The sequence below is a fragment of the Terrapene carolina genome, unplaced genomic scaffold (assembly GCF_002925995.2).
Source record: "Terrapene carolina triunguis isolate 2854851 unplaced genomic scaffold, T_m_triunguis-2.0 Scaffold192, whole genome shotgun sequence".
Taxonomy (NCBI): Eukaryota; Metazoa; Chordata; order Testudines; family Emydidae; genus Terrapene; species Terrapene triunguis.
In genome coordinates, this window is record NW_020664543.1 from 23,002,261 (window position 1) to 23,025,294 (window position 23,034).

Sequence of the window (23,034 nt, forward strand, 5' to 3'; positions counted from 1 at the left end):
CTCCGGCCGGTCGGGGAGAGTGGGGCCGCGGCCGGGCTTGCCGCCCTCCCCCCCGGCGCTCCGGCCGGCCGGGGAGAGCGGAGCCGCGGCCGGGGAGAGCGGGCCCGCGGCCGGGCTCGCTGCTCTCCTCCCGGCGCTCCGGCCGGTCGGGGAGAGCGGGGCCGCGGCCGGGCTCGGCGCCCTCCCATGCCACGCTCCCCGCCGGGGGGCTGGGGGCGGTGGGAGGCTTTTTTGCCTGGGTCGGCAAAAAAGCCAGAGCCGTCCCTGACTAAGGGCTTGTCTACACTGGCACTTTACAACGCTGCAACTTTCTCGCTCAGGGGTGTGAAAAAACACACCCCTGAGCGCTGCAAGTTTCAACGCTGTAAAGTGCCAGTGTAGACAGTGCACCAGCGCTGGTAGCTATTCCCCTCGTGGAGGTGGTTTTAAAAAAGTTTTAATGTGGCTTTAACGTTGCCAGTGAAGACGTGCCTGAATGCAGTGTTTTTCAAACTTTTTTTCTGGCGACCCAGTTTAAGAAAATTGTTGTTGCCCATGACCCAGAGGAGCTGGGGGGTGAGAGCTGTAGGGTAGGGCTGGGAATGAGAGGTTCAGGGTGTGGGAGGAGACTCAGGGCTGGGGCAGAGGATTGGGGTGCGGGCTTACCACGGGCAGCTCCCGGTCAGTGGTGGTTTTAAGGCAGGCTTCCTGCCTGTCCTGCCACCGCAGACTGCGCTGTGCCCCGGAAGCGGCCAGCAACAGGTCCAACTCCTAGGCCGAGGCACGCAAGCAGATCCACACGGCTCTCACCTGCAGGCACTGCCCCTTCAGTTCCCACTGGCTGGTTCCCGGCCAATGGGAGTGCGGAGCCGATGTTCAGGGCGGGGGCGGCCCGTCCACCTAGGAGCCGGATCTGCTGCTGGGGCACAGCGCGGTCTCAGAACAGGTAGGGACTAGCCTGCCTTAGCCAGGCAGCACCGCCAACAGGACTTTTAACAGCCCGGTCGGCGGTGCTGACCAGAGCCACCATGACCCAGTGCCTTACATTCTGAGACCCAGTACTGGGTCGCAACCCGCAGTTTTAAAACCACTGCACTAAAGCAACCTATGAGTTAATGAATGAGTAACTATCATAGAATATCAGGGTTGGAAGGGACCTCAGGAGGTCATCTAGTCCAACCCCCTGCTCAAAGGGGGACCAATTCCCAGACAGATTTTTGCCCCAGATCCCTACATGGCCCCCTCAAGGATTGAACTCACAACCCTGGGTTTAGCAGGCCAATGCTCAAACCACTGAGTTATCCCTCCCACCCCGAGAGCAGCCCTGTAGTCCCAATCCAGCGGAAGGGGAAGGCATCTTCCTCCAGCTCAAAGAGAAGAGTCACTCCTAGCAAACAGCACCCAGGGTCAGAGCCCTGCAGTGGGACTGGGGTCCCGCGGATCCCGCAGGACCCACTGACATAATAGCGGGAGCGGGTAAAATGTACTTTGTTGCGGGCGGGATTAGGTGGGCAAAAAAAACCAGACTGCGGTAATTTGCGGGAAAACACTAAATCTCTCGTCAGTTTACCCAAAGTAGCCTATTCAAGAAATTATTTTATTTGAGCTTCTCTTTCCCATATGTATACAATATATTAACCAACCATTTTTGTTATTATTATTATTTTTTTTTTAGTAGCATGAGGGAATCTGTCCCTCTTGCGGGATTTGCAGGATCTAAGATTTTTGCAGGTGGGAGCAAGATTAAAAATTGAAGAAACAATGCGGGAGTGGGTGGGACTGGGAGTGAGTATTGTGGGCCGGGATGGGAGCGGGATTAAAAATACAGTCCCGCGCAGGGCTCTACCTGGGTGCATGTGATGAATGGACGGGCTGGGGCAGGTCCTCTACAGAGGGAGTTGAGATGCTGCTGGAACTAGCGTCCTTGGAAGAGCTGGTTGAAATGCAGAATTTCTGTTTCAACATTTCAAAAATTGTTTTCATTCCAAATCGGAACAAAACCAAATATTGGCAAAATTTCCCATGAAATGGAAATTCTGAAATCTTTGTTTCAAAAACGACATCTTTTTGTTTGACATTTCATCCAAACCAACGTGATTTCTTGAAAATTTGACTAAGGTCAAAATGGCATTTTCTGGCAGAAAACTGTTTGGATGAGAAATGTCCCATCAGCTGTAGCCCTTGTCCTGGCAGTTGCTTGGGTACCAGCCTCTAACTGAAAATAAACCATCACACCTAGCCAGGGACAGACGGGATCGGGGTGGGGACAGGAGGAGTCAGGTGGGGGTGGACCCTGCCCTGCTGCTGCCTCCCTTATTCTTCTGCTGGGAGAGCATCTCTGCCTCCATCCTCTCTCGGGAGGGCGCTGGCTCACCCTCTGATTTCAGCAGCACTCAGTGATGGCCTCCCTACTGCAGTTGGTTTGGGGAGAAAAGCCCAACTTCCCTCTGTCCCCGTGTGCTGCACCTGACCTCCCTAGGGTGGGGCAGAGTGGCTGCTTCCTGATAGGATGAGGAGCCCGTCGATCAGATCAGATCAGCCCAAGAGAGAAAGACGTTTGCTTTGGCCCCTATTGGAGGGGACCTCAAGCTGCCAGACAGCAGTGATGGGGTGGTAAGTTTGGGCACCTGTATGTGTCACCCCACACCGTATGGCACGCTGTCCCCCTCTAGTGGTGACTGTGCCACATCTTGAGCTGCGTCATTTAGCTCACGCTGCAGACGCTCCTGGTTTCAGATCCAGAGGTCCCAGATTCCATTCCTGCTGCTATTGACCCACCCAGCGGTGTGGGTGCAGCATTATGTAGGGTCCTGACCCAGTGATTTGGAGTCAGGGTAGTCCCCCTCAGACCCTAGGCAGGACTAGGCAAGGGATGAGGCAGATGTCTCATACACCAGTCAGAGAATGTAATGCCTGGTTTGGATTCATTGTGCCCATTCTGAGCCCACCCTCCGGCTTCACTCTCAGATATCCCTATGACGAGAACTGTGCCCCCAGCAAAGTGGACAATGCACGTGGGCATTGTGGTGGAAATGGAAATACCACATGACACCAAGCCATGAATTGTCTGCTAAGCAGCAGCAAATGGAAACAAAGATTGGCAGAGCAGGAAATAATGATGAGGACAGGGCAGTCACCCAGAGCAATCTGGATCTCTTAGGAAGCTGGGCCCTTTGAAATCAACTGCCTTTTTGAATAGCCAAATGCAGAGATAGTTCCTCTAGAAACAAGGAATGCAGGCCATAGCCACAGAATGGAGGACTGTATCCTGGACAACAGTGACTATGAAAAAGGATCTAAGGGTCATAATGGACAAACAACTCAACCTGAGCACCCAGTGCGATGCTGGGGTATAGGAGGAGGGCGATGATGATTTTACCTCTGTGTACGGCATTGGTGAGAAAGATACTGGAATACTCAAAGCTATTAATTCCAAGTAGCACACCCCATTCCGCTTCTGGAAATTAGCATTATACATAGCTGCTGTCATTCACTCTTTGGATCCCATTAGTCTCCAGAGTTCTCTATTTCTGCGGTTGACCGTTTCCACCTCTCTATCCATCACTCTGTTGGTTCTGCAATATTCAGACAGCGCATGTGGCATGTCTGAGTCTCCATCCTTTTGGACTCTGATGTTATTTATTGCCCTGGAGACTGAGTTCATTTGAGATGGTGCTTTTAGGAATTATTCCTCAGACTTGTCTCTTTTTGGAAATAATTCCTTTTTCCCCCCCTCCTGAGCCATTTTTCCTGTAGAATTTATTTTTATTAGTAATAGTCCAGCCTGTGAAAACCCTGCCCATAACGTGCCTGGTTCCAGTCCTGCATGAGTTACCAACCCTTCCAAAATAGGCATTTGTCATGAAAAAACTGAACAGAGCCTGAATCCTTAGCCGTCAGGTGCTGCTGCTGGCATATCTCTTTGTTTCATGCTGTGGTCTAGCTCCATTTGTTTTTAAACTGTCTATACCAAGGCCACGTCTACACTACAGACTTTTGCCACCAGAGCTCTGTTGGTCAGGAGTTGTGATGAGATGTGATCCCTGACCAACAGAGCCGTGCCATCAGAGCCCCTAATGTAGATGCAGTTATACCCAGCAAAGCTGAGCTTTGACCGGCATAGTTTGTTTTGCTTGTGGAGATGATTTTATTATACAGGTACACAGGGCAGCTGCTCTAGGAGACCTTTGCTGCTATAGTGTGTACCACCATTCTTATACCCACAAAGTGCTCCTAGTGTAGATGTGGCGCACGTCGGTAGCTTTCATTGGATTGTTATGGGAGATGATAGCAAGTTGTAGATGACTGTTGTATTCCTGCAGTGACTTGCTTTCCCATTGGGGCTGCTACCCAGTGGCTGCCCGAGGGAACAACATTCTGAGGCTACATCTGCTGTAGCAACAAAGTGCTCCTAGTGTGGACTTGGCTGATACTGGCAAAACTGTGCATCCGAAGAAGTGGGTTGTAGCCCACGAAAGCTTATGCTCTAATAAATTTGTTAGTCTCTAAGGTGCCACAAGTACTCCTGTTCTTTTTACTGGCAAAACTGCGATTTTGCTGGTATAGCTTATTCCACCTGCTTATTCCACATGCAAAATAAGCGGCACCAGTGAAACCACAGTTTTACCAGAATAGCTGCCTTTACACTAGGGGCTTTTGGCGACACAGCTGTATCAGGCAAGGATCACACTTCCTCACACCCCTGCCAACCGAGCTGTGCCAACAGAAGCCCTTAGTGTGGACCAGGCCCTAGGCTCCCATGCTACAAACCTTTATGATTTTATGCAGCTGAGCAGTCCCATTTGCTTCACTGGGATTCCCTTACAGGGCAGAAAGTGGAGCATGTACCTGAGTCTGCAGGATCGGGGCCGTATGCTGGTGTTTGCTTTCTAAGGCTAAGCACAGCAACCCTGTGGGTTGGTTCTCTGCCTCCTGCAATGTTCTGTTTCACCAGCTAGCCACCAGATCCTGAGCTGGGGTAAATCAGCGCAGCTTCATTGATGTCAGTGAGGCTCATCCCAGCTAAGGATCTGGCCCCACATCTATAATAACGAAGATCGGGTAAGCTGGATGCTGGCTTGGGTTCCACACACATTTTGATGCTTTTCCAAAGAATCTTTCCCTTTTAAAAGTGGGTCCACCAAAAAGTGATGGTGTCCAAAGGGCATTGGAGAGTTCCATGTTTGCTGGCTCTGGGTGTGTTCATATCAAGTGTGATCAGTTTACAGTGTCTGAAGAGTTTTGTGCTAATCGCAAGCCCTGCAAACGCAGCCTCCGCCCTGGAAGTAAAGCAAAGCTGGACTCTTTTCTTATGCATCAGGGCTGTAATAACGACTCTGCAGGCCAAACTGGGTCCTAAGCCCCATTGTCTTGAAATCTGCCCTCAGTGATACCTGCGGTGCAAATGCATTGCTCTCTTTGGGTTTGCACCAGTGTAAGTGATTGGTGCTTACTGAAGTTAAACAAGTCTTGATGCTGCACAAGAAGGAACAGAATCCATCTCACTCTCCCAGATCTTGGTTGGTTCTGTGGAGCTAACAGAAGGAGAAAGTAGTACAGACTTATTTAACTCACTGACGTCAATCCTATTCTGTATAGGCTCTTATCCTATTCTACATAGATTCTGTCCTGTTCTTTATAGGCGCCTATGCCACCCTCATCACCGTATTATCTGAGCACCTCCCCATAGAGCATTATGCAATGTGACTAACATCTGTCTAAACTGTTGTATGCAGTGTAGTTGTAGCCTTGTCGGTCCCAGGATATTAGAGAGACAAGTTGGGTGAGGTAATATCTTTTACTAGACCAACTTCTGTTGGTGAGAGACACAAGCTTTTGAATCACACAAAGCTCTTATTCGGGTCTGGGAAAAGTTCAGTGTCACAGCAAAATGCCAGGTGGGACAGATTGCTGAGCATAAGTAGTTAGCACATATTGTAAGAGACCATTTAAGGTAGAGTGGTTCACCTTGTGTCTCTAATCTGTCTAAATTAATCTACAACTAAATACATGGGGGGGGGTATCTTTCAGAGTGGAGCTGCACTTTAAGTTACATTTCCTTTGGAAAAAATAATGCTTTACTTTAGAAGAAACAGGGATTGCTAACTAAATTTCAGCTTCTGCTGTGCAAAGGCTAAGGATTCTTGTTCTTGCTTCTACAACAGCCGGGAGAGTTCAAAGTTTTAAATTAGTGCATTTGCTCAGAACGAAGGGGAATTCCTATCTATAACGTTTTTCGGAGCTCTTGGTTTGTGATTGGGTTCTAAATTTGGCCAAATAAGCTCACCCACCCAACCTCTGGAAGTGAGATTTGAATGTGGAAAACCACCAGCAACATTAACAATAATTGTCGTTCTTAAGAGACACTGTCCATGAGCATCCCCTGGCCTGGAAAAACCTCCAGGGGTTAGAGGAGGTAGAGATCAGTGGTGCAGTCCGTCATTGTAGCAATCTGAAGGAGGCTTCCCCACTCTGTACCTGTTCTGGTGATAACGAGAGCATTCCAGTCTCCGGGTCTGGTGGGCTGGCACCTTTTTCCAGCTGTAAGTTCACTTTTTAAAAATAGAATCATACAGAAATCGACAGGACGAGTGGTGTTGCTAACTCTGGGGATTTTCTCACAAATCCTGCAATGTCTGGTGTTTTTCCTGAAGCCCCAGTTCCTGGAGTCATGTGACTATGGGAGAATCTCCACTTAAAAATAAAGAAAGTGAGTAAGTTTCTAGCCCTCGTGGTTGCACAGAAAAGCCTGAAAATGTGACCCAGGTGATTTTGGAAGGCTCGGATTTGGTGATATTGAAAGCACTATATAAGATTCTTCCACTACTGTCCAGAGTCCAGGGCCTCTAGAGCCAGGTCCCATCCATGTGCCTAGACGCAGAACCATGTAGTTAATAAGAAATGGGAACTTGTTCTTTGGACAGACTTTGTGAGTCTCTCCTGGCGTTGGGGTGTCTACCCCTGCAGGGCAGCCCCACAAACGTGGGAGCTAGGCTATAGAAGACGGATCTTCGTGTGACCAGGGCAGGGTAGAACAGTTTTCACAGCTAGCTGGTTCCCCCAAGAGGCCTCTGACTGGTTCCAGGCAGTGGAGAGGAAGGGATGGTTTTAGGCCTCAAGATGGCTTCCATGGGATGGGCCCAAGGAAAGTTTGCTGCTTTCCTGTACCGTATTAATGTGTATTGGGGGGAGGGAGAGAAGTGTGAAGCCGGTGGCTATTTAGTCTGTGAGCTGCAGTTTTCTAGACAGAGCTGAGCAGCATGAGCTCAGGAGGCTGGGGATATTTATTGCCTCCGTGGTCAAAAGAAGAGGTAGTGAAGAGGAAGTGGAGACGGCTGTATTCACTGTAGGTACTTGATGTACACCTTAAAAATAGAACAGAGGAAAACATCAAGAGAGCGAGAGTCCCTGAGCACTTGTCATTGGTGTAAGCCCACGTGTCTCCTGATTAATGACTGACTCATTGGCCATTTATTTTTAACTCTGAGACACCGATATAGCCAGGGAGGTGACTCTGAAAATGCCCCCATGAGTTTCTGCCCCTGTTTTGAGGATTAAAGTGCAGGCCATTAGCCTGACCCATGTCATGGGGTCTGCACACACCCAGGGGGTGAGCTCACGACCGGATTGCAGGACTCCTGTGTGTGTTGCTTGTAGGTGGTGTCTCCAATTGTTGAGTTACTTATTACCAAATGTCTTCAGTAACGCCGCTTGCAAGGCTGTCAAGTCGCCTGATCACACTGTCCAAAGAAGGAAAGAGAGAAGTAGAAAAAGTGAAGTGTGCTGTGCTGCTGTCAAGGTGAACGCTAGCCTGAGCGAGATAAGGAGGCTGGGTGGGCGTGTCGCAATGCTCTCGAGAAATCTGAACAGAGCAGCACTGTGCGCTCTCAGGAAGTGCTGCTGTAGTTGGAGCCCTCCTCTCACTCAGCGCTCAGGAGAGGTGAGGATTTGACTCACTTAGTAATAACACTTAGCCATTTGCCTTCCCTCTGAGGTTCTGAAAGCACTTTCCAGACATGAATTAATTAAGCCAAGCAACTCCCCATATGGTGGGGGAATAGTGTTGTTCCCCACTTTGTTGATTGGGAAACTGAGGCACATAAAAGCAAAGTGACTCCCTCAAAGCGACACTGTGTCAATGCCAAGTCAGGGACAGAATCCATTCCTGGCTGTAGTTCCTAGATCGAGCTACCACCCAGGCTGCATGGAGAGAGGGATGGGGCTTCTTAGAAACTGATCCCAGGAAGGTTGTGTGGAGCTTTTGCCTCTCATTCTCTCTGGCTCTTGCCTCTGCTCTTCCATCTGCTGCTGGAACAGTGCATGCTGCCCTCAGGATTGGAAGCTCCCCCACCCCAATGCAGTGTGCTTCCAAAGCTATGCTAACTGGGGGCAGGCTGCTGCCCAGAGAGTAGTGGAAGTCAGCACGAATGGCAGAGAGCCAGGTCTGGTTCCCAGTGCCTGGAGCCAGAAATAAAGACTAGAGGGGGAGGAGTAGATTTTGCAACCTGCAGATTTTGCAGGAAACATTTTATGAATTGAACAGCAGCACACTCTCACTGAGTCATGCACGTTGATCTGTCCTGCATGGGGCTCACTACATGGGCAATCCCACAATGGCAATAGGCACTTGGCTTGGTAGGAATTGTTCACAGGATCGGGCGCTATGCTATAATTCTCCCCCTCTCCAATTCCCTTGGCTGGCTGGATCTCTCCAAGTTCAAACTCTTGGTGATGTCAGTCTGTCTGTCTGTCTTTCCCCTTGGTCCCCCTCCCCAGTCCAGGGGTGAGACTGCATTGAGAACTGAGCAGTTATCACAGTCTCCAGAGAAAAAATGCTGTGAATTTATTGAGCCCTGCGCGGATACAAAAATGTGGATCTGCATCTCCCAGGATCAATCCGCGATCTGCTAGCCGTCTTTTACCTGTATCGGCATCTGCACTGGCCCCAGCAAGCTGTCTCACAAGGACTAGCGACCTGGGGGAGAGGGGGGGCGAGTGGGGGTACGGGGTTTTGCAGGGAAGAAGCAGCGCGAGGGTGGGGACTGGGTAAGGGGCAGCGCGGAGGTGGGGTCTCAAGGAGAAGGGGCGGTGTGGGGGGGGGGGCTAGGGGGAAAGGACGTTGCCTTGCGTGCTGCTCCTGAGGTCTTCAGCAGCAGTGCCTGTTGCATCACAATGGGGCAGAGGGGTGGGGCGCCGGGGCCCTTCCTGTTCCAATCCCTGTGGCCGGGGGCAGGCCCTGCTGCCCAGGAGCCAGTGGGCTGGGCCCGGGACTGGGAGCATGGCCAGTGCTACCTGGCCAGGCCATGGTGGGGACACTGGAGCTGCCGGAGGGGCCTGAGCTGCTGGGCAGCCTCTGATTCCGACCTGCCGCCCAGCCCCAGCCACTGGCTGCTGGCCGCCAGCCCTGAGCGCGCTGCACCCACTGGGCTGCCTGAACCGGACGCGGCAGGTCAGACCCCGCCAGTGAGTAGAGCCCTGCACGGTTCTATCTGCGTCCAATCCACCAGCTGCAGAAATGGTCCGCGGATATGAAGCAGAGCTCCGCAGATTTGCAGGGCTCTATTTATTCCCCCAAGGTTATCAACCTGAGATCAGGTTCAAGTCACCCTCCTCCTGCTCTAATGACAGCTGTAACCCCCTGGGTGATATACACCACTGCCTCCAGGATACTATGGCTGTTTCTCTCTTTCTGCCCTTGGACAGTGGGCTCTTAAACCACCGTATTTCAATGACCAGCCGCTAAGGCTCTCTCTCCTTAGCCCAAGTGTTACAGCTGGGTAGCTGCCTGCTGTTATTTCCCTGATTCTGACACTGCTTGGCCTGTTATATTTCATGTGCACTGTAGATGAATGTGCAAGGCTGTAGAACAGAGGTTCTCAGCCTGGGGGTCGCAGACAGGTGTCAGGGAGCTGCAAGCATGCTGCCTTTCTTATATTGCTAGGAGGGCGCAGGGTCCCAGTATGGAACAAGCTGGGAACCACTGACGTGAGACACACGTTCTTTCTCCACACTCTGCTGTACCATTCGGCACTAGAAGGCACAATCCGCAGGGCCCGCCTGCCACCTGGTTATTGTGCCACTTAAAGTGTCATCAGTTGAGTTAACCGAAAATCAGTTTCCATCCTGTGGAAAAATCTGACATTTCGACATTTGTTTTCATCCTGAAGCAGGACAAAAAGTCCACATTTTTGGCAGAGTGAAAAATTTAGATTTGGAAATATTGAAACATTTTGGGTCAGGTCTATTTGATGTTAAATCACATGCACTCGCAGTCAGAGGCGACACATGGGAGGCATGTGGGGTCACGTACCCCCCCAGATTTCTGCCACGGTTTGCCGACCGGGCCCCCTCCATGTGCGGCAACTCCTGGAGCCGGTGAGCTGCAAGCTGCGGTCCTGGGGAGAGGCAGCAGCAAACAGCTGGGAGCTGTAGGGAGGGGCCATTAAGGGTGAGAGGGGGGAGACATGGCGGGGGGGGGCGGAGTAACTCAAGCTGATGGAGGGGGCAAAGCTTTAAATTGTGCTCCCTCCATTCTCAGCAGGAACCAATCATCTCTCCCCACAGTCATGTGACTCCCATAATGCAGCACATGGCTCAGGCAGAGGGGTGACTGCATTGCATTATGGGAGATGTAGTCTGGACCAAGAGCCCATGGGAAAATGGAAGTATGATGCACCTTGAATACAGCTCCCACGAGGCATTGCAGCACCCAAGGCAGATATAGTTCAATGTCGGACCAACCCAAGATGAAATATTTTGTTTTGAATACATATTACAAATTTGAAATTTTCCCAGGAAAAATTTGATTTTTTCAGAAACTGCACTTTTTGTCAAAAAATTGTTTCACCAGCAAGTTCCTAACCAGTTCTAGTTATTGGCATTATAGCCTGGCACAGTCCCCCTCTGTGCTGTCACCAGTCTGTTGTGAGTCCACCCAAACACTGGGTCCCATATGCTTCCAAGTCAACTGGGTTTGGGCAGAGTCTAGGATCTGTAGGGCACACTCTTGTCTGACACTTGTCCAGGGGCACTGCCACCCTGCCACCTTAGACCCTGAAACCAGTGGCTCAGGCCTCCCGAGCCCCCCAGTAAGTGACACCTGCACCCCAGAGCTCCACCAGGGCTGTGGGCACTCTGGCCTTCTTGTTAACTATCCCCTTTAGGGACAGCAAGGCTGAAAAACATGGGACACAGGCCTAGCAATGGGATTCCTAACCACGGAAACTTGACTCTTGAAGTACTTGAGAGTTACAGGTCTTTGGAAACAACAAAAGTCCTCAGATGCCCCATTCTCTGGTTGATCTCACTCCATCTGGGAGTCTGTAGTTCACCAGCATTCCAGGCTGGCCAGTTCCTCCTGCCCTCTCGCTCCTGCTCTGACCCCGTGGCGATGGCTGGCCCCCAGCACAGACCAGGATCCCATCTCTGAGCCATGACTAAGAAGCTACAGACCCACCAGTCACACTTGCTTCTTCCCCCCACGGGTCCCTGTGGAGAAACCCATTGTTCCATGAGCATGGGCCAGTAGTTGAGAGACAATCGAAGTGGTTGGCCCGAGGCTGTGGTCTGGATGGCTCTTAGTCCTTCAGTGAGGTATGTCAGACCTTTCCTGGGCAGGGCAGCTGTCTGGAGGGCAGAACAACAGGCTGTCTTTGAGTGTGTGCAGGCTCCACGCGTATAGCAAGACAACCTTCCTCCTCAGACACAGACAGAGCCCACCCAGTAACTGTCCATGCTGCCTGGCATTGCTGCTGAAGAGTTTGGAAGTTCCTGGAGCTTGTGTCTGCACAAAGAATCCTCCCGATCATAGAATCATAGATCATTAGGGTTGGAAGGGACCTCAGGAGATCATCTAGTCCAACCCCCTGCTCTGAGCAGGATCAATCCCCAACTAAATCCCCAAATGGCCCCCTCAAGGATTGAACTCACAACCCTGGGTTTAGCAGGCCAACGCTCAAACCACTGAGCTATCCCTCCTTCCTCAGTCCCCACCTCTCTTCCTCTCAGGGCTGCCCGGGGGGGAGGGAGAGGGGGGGCAAGTGGGGCAATTTGCCCCGGTCCCCACAGGGGCCCCGCGAGCCCTGGCCCAGTGGCGGTCCGGGTCTTCGGCGGCATTTTGGCGGTGGGGGGCCCTTCAGTGCTACCGAAGACGCGGAGCGACTGAAGGCCCCGCCGCTGCCGAAATGCCGCCGAAGACCCGGACCGCCACCGGGTGAGTACAAGCGCCGCAGCTCCCACGCTTTGCCCCAGGCCCCCTCAATCCTCTGGGCGGCCCTGCTTCCTTCTCTCTTGGCACTCCCTGTCACTCGCTGTTCTGTGACAGGCTGGCTGGCTGGTGGATAAGCTGCCAGATGAAGTCCTTCTTTTCTCCCATTCCCTGCCGCCAACCTGAGCACGTCCACTTGTAAGTGAGTAGCTGACAGCACTCGCTAAAGCTGAGCGTACCGTGATCTGGCCCCATACAGCTCTACTGATGTCCCTCAATCCTGACCCAAGTCTCCCCTGCTATCCATTCCTGGGCTCACCTTCCTCGTGCACATAGCTCTGCCAATGCTCCTCAATCTCGACCCACAGAACCCCCCACCATACCAGTCTTGGGCTCCCCACACCCAGCTCTCTTGATGCCCCTCAGTCCCAACCCACAGCCTCCCTGCTACTCCAGTCCTGTTCCTGCACACAGCTCTGCCTGTACTCCATGCTCTGCAGCATGAACCGCTAACCCAGTCCTCGGCCTTCCTGAGCAGTGATGGCCAGGTCCCAGCCATGCCAGAGTGAGCATGGTGGCGTGACGCAGACAAATCTCCCTTCCTTCCTATTCCACTTCTTGTTTTTTTCCCCTGTCTCTGAAGAGAACAATGAGGCCTCAGCGCCAGGGGAAGCCATCAGGTTCCTGGCTGGCTCCTCTCTTGGTGCCCTGCAAAGACCCTGACAGAGCTGTGTGGGAGATGGCCTTGTGGCCTCTGATTCTCTGAGCCACTTGGACTGTGATTAGGAGGGGTTTGATGTGGGGATGGCTGTGGTGTTGCTTCTCCCTAGGTAACGGGACAGCCAGTGAGTTAAGCCTGCCCTGGCAGAGGCCTGTATAGGCGAGGCTGCCCACTGCTGTGCTGTGACAGTCATGTACTTGATTTATACATTGCGCACGTGGCTGGCTGCAGGTCAGCGTGTCTTGATGAAAAGGAAGCGTAGGCAGCAGGGTGGGAGCAGGGGGGGTTTCATCCCTCAAATCAAGTCATTTACATCCCTGAAGGGGCATCCGGCAGGAGCCCAAATCCAGGGGGAGAGAAGCACTAGGAGGAGCTGAAGCTTAAAGCTACTCTACTTTTCAAAGTCAGCTGAAGAACAGACTCTGGGTGACTGGACGCCTGGGTTCAATGCCTGGCTCTAGCACTTACTTCCTGGGCAGCCCTGAAGAGAACAGTTAATCTCTTTGTTTTTCTTTTTCCCCACGTATAAAGCAGAAATAACGATATTCACCTCAGGGATGGGCTGCTAATATTTTAACATGGGGTTCTCACAGAAATACCCCACCCCCACTTCCCCTGAGGGAAGTCTAGTGTCCAGTGGGGATCTGTCCATTTTTTCTCCCTCAGTCAAGGAGCAGAGTCCTCTGGCAAACAGACTTGAAGTGAGTGGAACGGCTGGAAGTGTTTATACTGTACTGTACCTCTGAGATGTGCATGAAACAGGTTCTCCTCTAACCCAGACAAGCTTGTGCCCCAGGATAGCCCCACCGGGCCCCACTCACCATTGCCAATGACCATCATTTGCACCAGTGCAAACTGGTTGGAAAGCCCTAAAAGAGCAGGGCGGTAACATCTCACTTGGCAAGGTGCTGGCTGAAAGAGAGTCAGCCCCATGGACTTCATTGGCATGATGCCCAATTGACACCAGGATAATTGCTGAGATCTGGACGACCATGTACAGCTCAGCTTGTGCCATTCAGAGTGTGTGTGTGTTATGGAGGGGGGTTAAAGACCCTGTGGGGGGATTGGGCTATTTTTGGAGAATCCCTGACCCTTGGTGCCACCAGGCCCCTTCTGAAGGCCCAGATCTGCTCTGCAGTGTGTTTCTACAAGAAGGTCTCTCCAAAGGGCTGCAATGGCAGCTGTCATGCCATCCTAGGCAGGGGAACCCCTCTCCCAACCTTCCCTTCAGTTTGGCTGGAGAACATAGGACAGCCCAGCATCAGCACGTCAGTGACACACTGAGCGAGCTCTTCCATTAGCATCTCTGTGAAGCTGCTTTAGACGTGACAAGCACTAGGTAGCAGTCTCTGCTTTGTTGGCCTGCCACGGGGTGGCTGGTTGGCCCCTGTGAGGAGAGTCAGGGTGATGGGTTTCATTGTGGCGAACGAGCCCATCTCAGCCCACCTGTGAGCAGCTGCCTAGGTGGCTGCTTGGCAGCTAATTAGCTGAAGAGCACCTGGGCCTGATGCAAGGCTGCCAGAGCTCAGCTGGGGCAGGGTTGCTGGTAGGGAGAGGGAGCTGCCCAGGAGCAGTGCTCCCTGGGGAAGGAGCTCCCAGAGAGCTGCAGGAGGCCCAGCCTGCGAGGAAGGGACAGGAAGGCCCTGGCTCCAGGAGGGAATCCAGGTTGGGAGGGCCTTGTAAACATGGGATTGACAAGTTCAGCTGGAGTCTGCCTCCCTGCTAAGAAGCCTGGGTGAGGGGCTTTCTTGTGGTGCTGCTGAATTTTCTGCTAATGACCAAGACCCTCAGAAGGGGGGCACAGTTCAATACGTATCAACCTTGCTGACCTTACAGATGGCCGCATCAGGGAAATTAGGGCAGGGTCTCCCTGTAGTGCCGTGCCTGGATGCAAGAGGGTGCGGGAGACTGCGTGTACTTTTTATGCTTCCATTCGCTGTACTCTGGCAGCAGGGAGTCCAAGCTAGGCATGTGCTTTCCCGCTAGTCGAGACTGCTTCTGCTGCAGCAGTTACACCGCTGCCTTAGCAAATCCCCCTGCCGTGCCCAGGGAAAGCCCAAGAGGCCTTCCCCTTTGTCGTCTTCCTGGCACTTTCTGTTCCATCAGACCTACTTCCCTGACAGATGCCAGCTTGCCTGAGTTAAATCCCTACCCACTTTTATTGGGGAGTCCCCATTCTCCTTTTCCAACCCTCCTGGCAGTTCCCCTGGCTTGTTCCCAGTGAATGCCCTGTTGGGGGCAGTGCAGCCTATCTGAATTCTGGGGGAGGGGTAAGATAAAAAGCCCACCCACCAGGTGGGGGAGGGGCCACAGGACCCAGGAGCCAACTGATTGCTTGGAACAAAAATTGAAAACATGGGAAGGGGAGTGCAGATGAAAGGTGAAAAACCAGGATAGCAGAGGGGGACCCAGCAGAGAGCCCTAGGCAGCGCCCGCTGCTTGGTGAAAGAGTCCAGGGAGTTAGTGGACGTTGTCCAGAGGATTACACTGTCTGTGTGTGTGATACGACCAGGAAATGAGAAAAGGCCCTGCGGTCGCAGAGCAGCCCCCTCCTCCTGTTGAACTGCCTAGTCCTGGGCTGGTGGGTGGCCAGTAAGGGCAGTGCCAGGAGGAGGCTGACGAGAAGCTCTCATGCCTTTGTGGGACCACAGAGGGAGAGCTACGTGCACGGAAGTAGATGTGAGGAGAAGTGCAGACAGCGCCTCAGCAGGAGGTTCTGGAGGAGCCAAAAAAGGGGTTGCACCCTGATGCACTGGTGGCAGGCATTTGCCAGGGTCTCCCTCTCGCTGCAGAAGCGACAGGTGTTGGGCACCTGTGAACCACGCCCATGCTCACAGCTCCATGCAGGAGCTACCAACTAATATCCCCAGTGGGCCGAGGTACCAGGGTGGAATAAAGACTGGCCCATGGTCGAACATCCTGCAGTTGGGTCGGGGTGGGACGTGAGGGTGAGGAAATGCATGGTATGGGGCATGAGAGCATGGAGATGCCCCCTAGGCATGGTTCAGAGACGGACTGACTCGATATCATTCGGCATGCTCAGGTAGCGCACTGAGCATGGCTGCTGGGGCTCGCGGAGCAGGGGCCCAATGGTGAGCTCTGGAGGGTGAGGGGATAGGGGCAGATTGGGTGCATCCTCTTGCAGGGCCTGCTCGAGATAAGTAAGAGAGGCAGGGGCAGGCAGCCCTCACCTCATGGAGCAGATGGTGTGAGTAGCCCCACGTGCAGGGCAAACACCCAGGGTTCAGCCAGTCCTTCCAGACGGAGCCCAGGAGGTCTCTGGTCCTGGTGACACCAGCCAGGGCCAATCTCTGGTGTGCCTGCACAGGGAGCTGGGGATTGTGCAGCAGGAGCGTCAGCAGGTCTTCTGCCCCCCTCTGGGAGGCTGCCACAGGCCTGGTCATGGAGATAAGCTTGCAGGTCCTGATGAGATTCTAGTAAGAGACCAGCAGCTCAGAGGGGCCTAGATGAGACCTCTCATGGTGAGCAGTGCAGATTGAATGCCCCTGAGACTAAAGGCCTCCCTCTGTCCTGAGAACAGGGGCAGCATGGGCAGCAAGACTCCTCCGTGGCTCACTCAATCCTTGGCCCCTGCTGAGGCTGGAACAAGAGGGCGATTAGGGTCCGTGGGCTCCCTGGTGGATGCTGAGCTCTCCTGGGAACCTGGCCCTCGGTGCCCATTGTGGCTGCCCATTTCAGTGGCATCTCCCTATTTGTGCCCCCTCCCTCTCTCATGTTAACACCTGGGCCGGTCTGATCCCACCTTCCTCTTGAGATTTCACCAGCGTCTCTCTTGTTTTGCAGGCGAGACACAGGACGCAAGGCCATGCAAGTGCTGAGTGAGAAGCTGCCACCTGCTCGCCCTACTGTTCAAGAAGTGCTGAAACAGACACATCTGCTCCCTGCCCATTCATGGAGAACACAGGTCTGTGATCACCAGCAATTTCCCTGAGCGGGTGGGCTGAGGCAGCAGGGAAAGGCAAGCTGGCCAAGGCAGCCCTATGCACTTCAGCAGAGCGAGAGGCTGGGTGAGAAATAAGTCCATCTAATGACTAGGGAGGTTGCCCTCCTGGGCTGGTAGTGCTGTGGGCCCAGGGAGGAAAGATGGTGGTATGACTAAGGTGCAGGGTTGGCAGTCTAGGAGAAAGGCCGCTTGTAGGACAGGGTTCTAGTTCCATTTCCTTTCCTTTCATTGTACCTCGGTTTTCCCCTGTGTAAAGTAGAGATTACATTTACCTACCTACCTCACAGATATTAATACACTGTGTAAGCTGTTACTATCTGTGTGGCCGTAGCACCTAGCGGCCCCAGTCGAGATCAGGACCCCATTGTGCTAGGCACCACACAAACACACAGTGAGAAGGAGCCTCTGCCCTGAGAGCTCACAGTGAAATAGACAAGACAGACAAAGGAAAGATTATTGTCCCCATTGTACAGATGGGGGAACTGAGGCCCAGAGAGACTAAGTGACTTGCCCAAGGTCATGCAGGAAGCCTGTGGCAGAGCAAGGGATTGAACGCAGGTCTCCTGAGGCCAGCTCAGTGTCTTTACAAGTCCCACTTAGGCCTGGTCCACACTACCCCCCACTTCGGACTAAGGTACGCAAATTCAGTTATGTTAATAACGTAGCTGAATTCGAAGTACCTTAGTCCGAACTTACCGCGGGTCCAGACGCGGCAGGAAGGCTCCCCCGTCGATGCCGCGTACTCCTCTCGCCGAGCTGGAGTACCGGCGTCGACGGCGAGCACTTCCGGGATCGATCCCAGAACATCGATTGCCTGCCATCGGACCCTCCGGTAAGTGTAGACGTACCCTTAGATGCTTTTTTGAGGATGTAAATGGGACTTAAGTAATTCAAGGGCCTTTTGCTGGCTCTCTGCACAGGGCTGTTTGAGCCTCCAGCTTAGATTCGCCATTCAGATTTTATGATGCTGGTTCGCCCAGTGCTAGAGCTGATCACACAAAGATTGCAAACATGGATATTTGTTTATAATGACAAAAATCTCTGGGCATTCAGAAATGGCTCAACCATTTTTGCTCAGGCTTCCTAAGAAAATTTGCTTTGGGCCCAAGACCAAACATGGAAAATTTCAGCCTGAGAGGTAAATGTTTGACAAAGTTATAAGCATCTGGGAAAGGCCCTTTAGAATGGAAAATGCAGCTTTAATGCCAGGATAGGCGTCGCTCCACACAACACCTGTAATTCAGTTACGGTAACGTGGTACGGTGCAGTTAGCGTTTAGCTATCGGTCAGTGCTGTAGCTAGGACAAGGAAAACAGGGATAGAAAATACTGCATAGAGCCAGCTAGTTAATTATTGGCATATCCTTATGATTAACCAGAAAGCAAGGAGTGCACCCCACATCATCCTAGGAGGTGTAGCAACCTTACTCATCCTCCTTAATCGAGGTGTCCTTAATGCAGAACTCCTTAGCAAAGACATCCTTAGCTAAAGTTGGTTGCAGTGTTGTTGTAGCCCTGTTGGTCCCAGGATATGAGAGAGAGGTAAAATCGTTCGGGGTCTGGGGGCGGGGGGGCATGCTGAGGTTGCTCAAATAGGGCAAACTGCAAAGAATGGGACAGACAATTCCCCAAACTGGTGGATATTTCAATACTTAGATTCACCAAGCCAGCAACAAAACAGCTTCTACAATACCTTATTGGCTACACAGAAGCCAAAACACAGTTCCCTTAAAGCAGGGGTGGGGAACCTTTTTTCTATCGGGGGCCACTGACCCACAGAAAAAATCAGTTGCAGGCCACACACAGCCCTGTGGGGAGTGGGGGGACGGAGGCTCGGGGCTTTCCCTAGGCTCCAGGGTGGGGCCAGAAATGAGGGGTTCAGAGTGCGGGAGGGGGCTCCAGGCTGGGGCTGAGGGGTTTGGAATGTGGGAGCAGGCTCAGGGCTGGGACATGGGGTTGGGGTGCGGGCTCAGGGTAGGGATTGGGGTGCGAGAGGGGGTTCCAATCTTGGGTATGGGGCTCGGGGTGGGTGTGTGGTCTCTGGGAGTGGGTTGGGGTAGAGGAGGGGGTGAGGGGTCTGGGCTCCGGCTGGGCGCTGCTTACCTCAGGCAGCTCCTGGTTGGCGGCCCAGCAGGGCTAAGGCAGGCTCCCACCCTGTCCTGGCACCGCACCGCTCCCGGAAGTGGCCACGATGTGGCCAGGCGACTTTGCGCAGTGTGCACTGCCAGCCAGAGGCGTGCCGGCAGGCGCCGCCCACGCAGCTCCCATTGGCCGCAGTTCCCAGCCGATGGGAGCTGCGGGGGCAATGTCTGCGGGCGGGGGTAGGCGCATGTGTACTCAGAGCTTCCCTAATCACCCCTACACCTAGGCAGGGCCGCAGGGACAGCCGACCAACCGACCTGGGACCCTAGCTTCCCCCCACAGCGGGGCAAGCCGGCGCTCGCAGCTCCAGCCCCACGGGGGGAGGGGGCACCCAGGCTCAGGGCTTCCGGATCAAGGGGGAGACTTGCCATGGGCCTGATGAAATAAAGCAGGGGGCCAAATCAGACCCACCCCACCCCTGCCTTAAAGCAACCCAGCCTTGGGCTTCCTCCCAGACAGCCAAGTCATATGTGATGGGGATTACCAAAAATTTTGTTCATCATATAAAAAGTTCTACCAATCCCAAAGGATCGGACACATTACCAAGCACGTTAATGAATATTTCAAATCTTACCCAAATACATGCTTACAGCCAATCCTTTAGTATCTAATATCTAAAGGTTTATTTATAAAAAGAAAGAAAGAGGTGAGAGTTAAAATTGGTTAAAGGAATCAAATACGAACAATAATTGCAAAGTTCTTGGATCAGGCTTGGAGCAGTGATGGAATAAACTACTGATTTGTTAAGTCTCTGGTTGCTTCCAAATGATTTGGAAGGTCCTCAGGCCCTTGGTTAGAATGCTCCCATTAGTATAAGTCCATAGCCCAGAGCTCAGCGCAGGAAAGAGGCAAAATGGAGATGTTTCCAGGTCCTTTTATAGCTTCTGCCATGTGGAGGGAACTTCACTGTCCCAAACAAAGCCCTCAGCACAGTTTGTGGAAAAATACAGGTAACAAGATGGAATTTAATGTCACATGATCTAGTCACATCTCCTTGCATGCTTCACTGTTACCCATATTCTAGCTAGAACATCCACAGGAAGGTCCATCAGGTAGGGATAAACCTCTTCTATGGTCCATTGTGAGTTAAGTGCTCTTTGATGGGCCATTCAACTTGAATAGTCCCTTCACAGTGTGCTGGCCAGACTAGAAGTAAGCTGCCTTGTGGGTGTGACCACAGAAGTGAACACATTTGAAATACAGATATATAGGCAATATTCTTAACTTTAGATATAAAAATTATGCATGCACACAAATAGGATAATCATATTCAGCAAACAATAACCTTTTCATTGACACCTTACATGACATACTTTGTACAAGATTTGTTGCAATTATATAACAGTGGTAGCAACAATGATCTACATGGTCATATTTTAATCATATAACATCACATGTTTAATGAGCGAACTTCTGTTAGTGAAAGAGACAAGCTTTGGTCTTGTTGGTCCAATAACAGATACTACCTCACCCGCCTTCTCTCTCTTAGCTCAAGTGGCTTTATCAACAAAGTCCTTAATTCAAGAGGCCTTAATTCACAGAAGCATCCTTAACCGAGGTGCCCTGTAGCCACTCTGGGGTAAATGGATGGGGAAAGGAGAATGGGAATGTTTGCCAGCTGCCAATGTGGGACTGGGACACCCGATTCCCAGACATTTTATTTTCAATGGGAATCGGGCACCCAGATCCCATTAGAGAGCTTTCGAAAAACTCAGCCTGAAATGTCCAGGGATCTGACTCTCCATTAAATTAGGCTTGAATAAAGACTGGGAGTGGATGAGTCATTACACAAACTAAAAACTATTTCCCCATGCCAATTTTCCCCCTACTGTTACTCACACCTTCTTGTCAACTGTTTGAAATGGGCCATCCTGATTATCGCTACAAAAGTTTTTTTTCTCCTGCTGATAATAGTCCACCTTAATTGATTAGTCTTGTTAGAGTTGGTATGGCAACCCCATTTTTTCATGTTCTCTCTGTGTGTATATATATATATTCCTACTGTATTTTCCTCTGCATGCCTCTGATGAAGTGGGTTTTAGCCCATGAAAGCTTATGCCCAAATACATTTGTTAGTCTCTAGGGTGCCACAAGTACTCCTCGTTCTTTTTGCTGATACAGACTAACACGGCTACCGCTCTGAAACCTAAATTTTAGTTAACCTAGTTATGCCACTCAGGAGGGTGAAAAATTCTCCCCCTTGAGAGATGTAGTTAAGCCGACCTACGCCCTGGTGCAGACACCACTAGGTCAACAGAAGATTTTTTTCTTTGACCTAGCTACCACCTCTCAAGGAGGTGGATTTACTACATCAATGGAAAAACCCTTTCTATCACTGTAGCAAGTGTCTACCCTACAGCATACAGCGGCATAGCTGCAGTGCAGTAGTGTAAACATATCTTAAACTGATGACAGTTTGTGCGCAGACAAGGCCTATGATGAAGTCCTCAATGTACAGCACCACACTCTGCTGAATGAAGTACAAACTCTCTTCCCCACCACATTGGAGCCAGCTACATTTAGCATTTTGCCTCATTCCTTCCATTTACGAGCCATCACACCTTCCAACTGAGGTCGGGAAACCATAGCATTTTCATGCACGTACAAACTACAAATAGTTCCCTCCCCATTCACAATTCCACCATGCCGACTCTTCTTTCACAAAGCCTGTCCCAGACACTCCGTCACCATTCATTCCACATAAACCACAAAGCGCCTTCTGCTCTAAAAATTAGAAACACCACTGTCACTGTCATCTTAGTGGCCTTCCTGACATGGTTCTGAGACCATGACACCTACACCTGCACACTGTGCTCAGCCTGCCAAAATCCACTCTGCACATTTGGCAGGAAATTTGGTAATTAAGTTAATAATACAGGAAATCCCAAGAGGATAGTCAATTTTGGCCAGGTTGTGTGTATATTTCTGTTAGGAAGAAGGTGGGAATGCTACTTGCTTTCAGTCCCATAATGTAAAATATAGACCTCCAGGGTCATCACAGGCTGCAGTTCAGTCTATATCAGTGGAACTGGATGCGCATGTTATGGTCCAGGTTAAGAGAATGAAACTGTTGTATTCCGAGTCAAGGAATGTTTTGCAAACTCCCTCCTGCATCTTCCTGTAGAGAGAGAAAGTACAAAGGCCCTTTGCAAAGAATTAAACAATGCAAATCTGAATTATCTTTCATTATCTTAATGTATTATCTCTTTTTAATTAATTAATGGATTATTGTAATGAAGAGAAAGGCAAGATGCCTCTGGGGTCCTGGAGCAGGATTTTTACAGCTATGGAATAAATCAGCTTTAATTGTTTCATCTGAAGACTATTTCTCTTCTTTCTCCATGCCTGCCTTCTCCCAGCTCTCAGCAAATTGGATCTAGATATTAATGACACTCACTAAGTCCCTGGAAGCCGGTCTGCAGTTGTCAGACTGACATACTGATTTTAGAACACAGAGAGCTTGGGTTTTGATTGAATTTTTGCTGCTGTAGGGCCTGATTCAAAGCCCATTGAAATCAATGGGAATCTTTCCATGTTAACTCCAATGGTCTTTGAATCAGACACCTGGTCCACCCTATTACTTTTACACACTTACACAGAACAGCTGGTCCAAACTTACTATCCTCCTGGAAGTTCCTTGATTATTAACTTGATTACTAGATTTCCTGCCTAGTCCTTCTCCAGTACTTAGCTGTTTTGTGGGTTGCTCCCTACAGAGCCCCCTCTATCATGGCCCTTAGTTCTGTATGTGTCAGAGAGATGTCCAAGGGGAATTCATTGCTTCTCTATGGTTCCTCTGTGTTTATAACCTGCCTAGGAAAATGGGGCACTCTGAAGGTTTGAGACCAGTATGTGCAGGGTGGATGGTGCCAGGCTGAGCACAACATATAGCTGTCTGTGAGTGTTGCGGTCTCAGAAACGTGTCAGGAAGGCAACTAAGATGGTGAGGGTGATGTTTCTCGTTTTTAGAGTGGAAGGCAGTTTGTGGTTTATATGGAATGGTGACTGAACAGCTCGGACAGGC

At 51.4% G+C, this 23,034-nt stretch overlaps 1 protein-coding gene across 2 annotated transcripts in view; it reads left to right on the forward strand.

Moving 5' to 3' along the window:
- LOC115271252 (phosphoinositide 3-kinase regulatory subunit 6-like) overlaps window positions 1-23,034 on the forward strand; it is a 42,750-nt gene that overhangs the window by 8,934 nt on the left and 10,782 nt on the right. For both annotated transcript variants that reach the window (XM_029912215.1, XM_029912214.1), the window contains exon 2: window positions 16,710-16,830. In XM_029912215.1, the coding sequence (XP_029768075.1) occupies window positions 16,818-16,830 (13 nt within the window). In that variant the 5' untranslated portion in view covers window positions 16,710-16,817. The remainder of the gene's footprint in view (window positions 1-16,709; window positions 16,831-23,034) is intronic.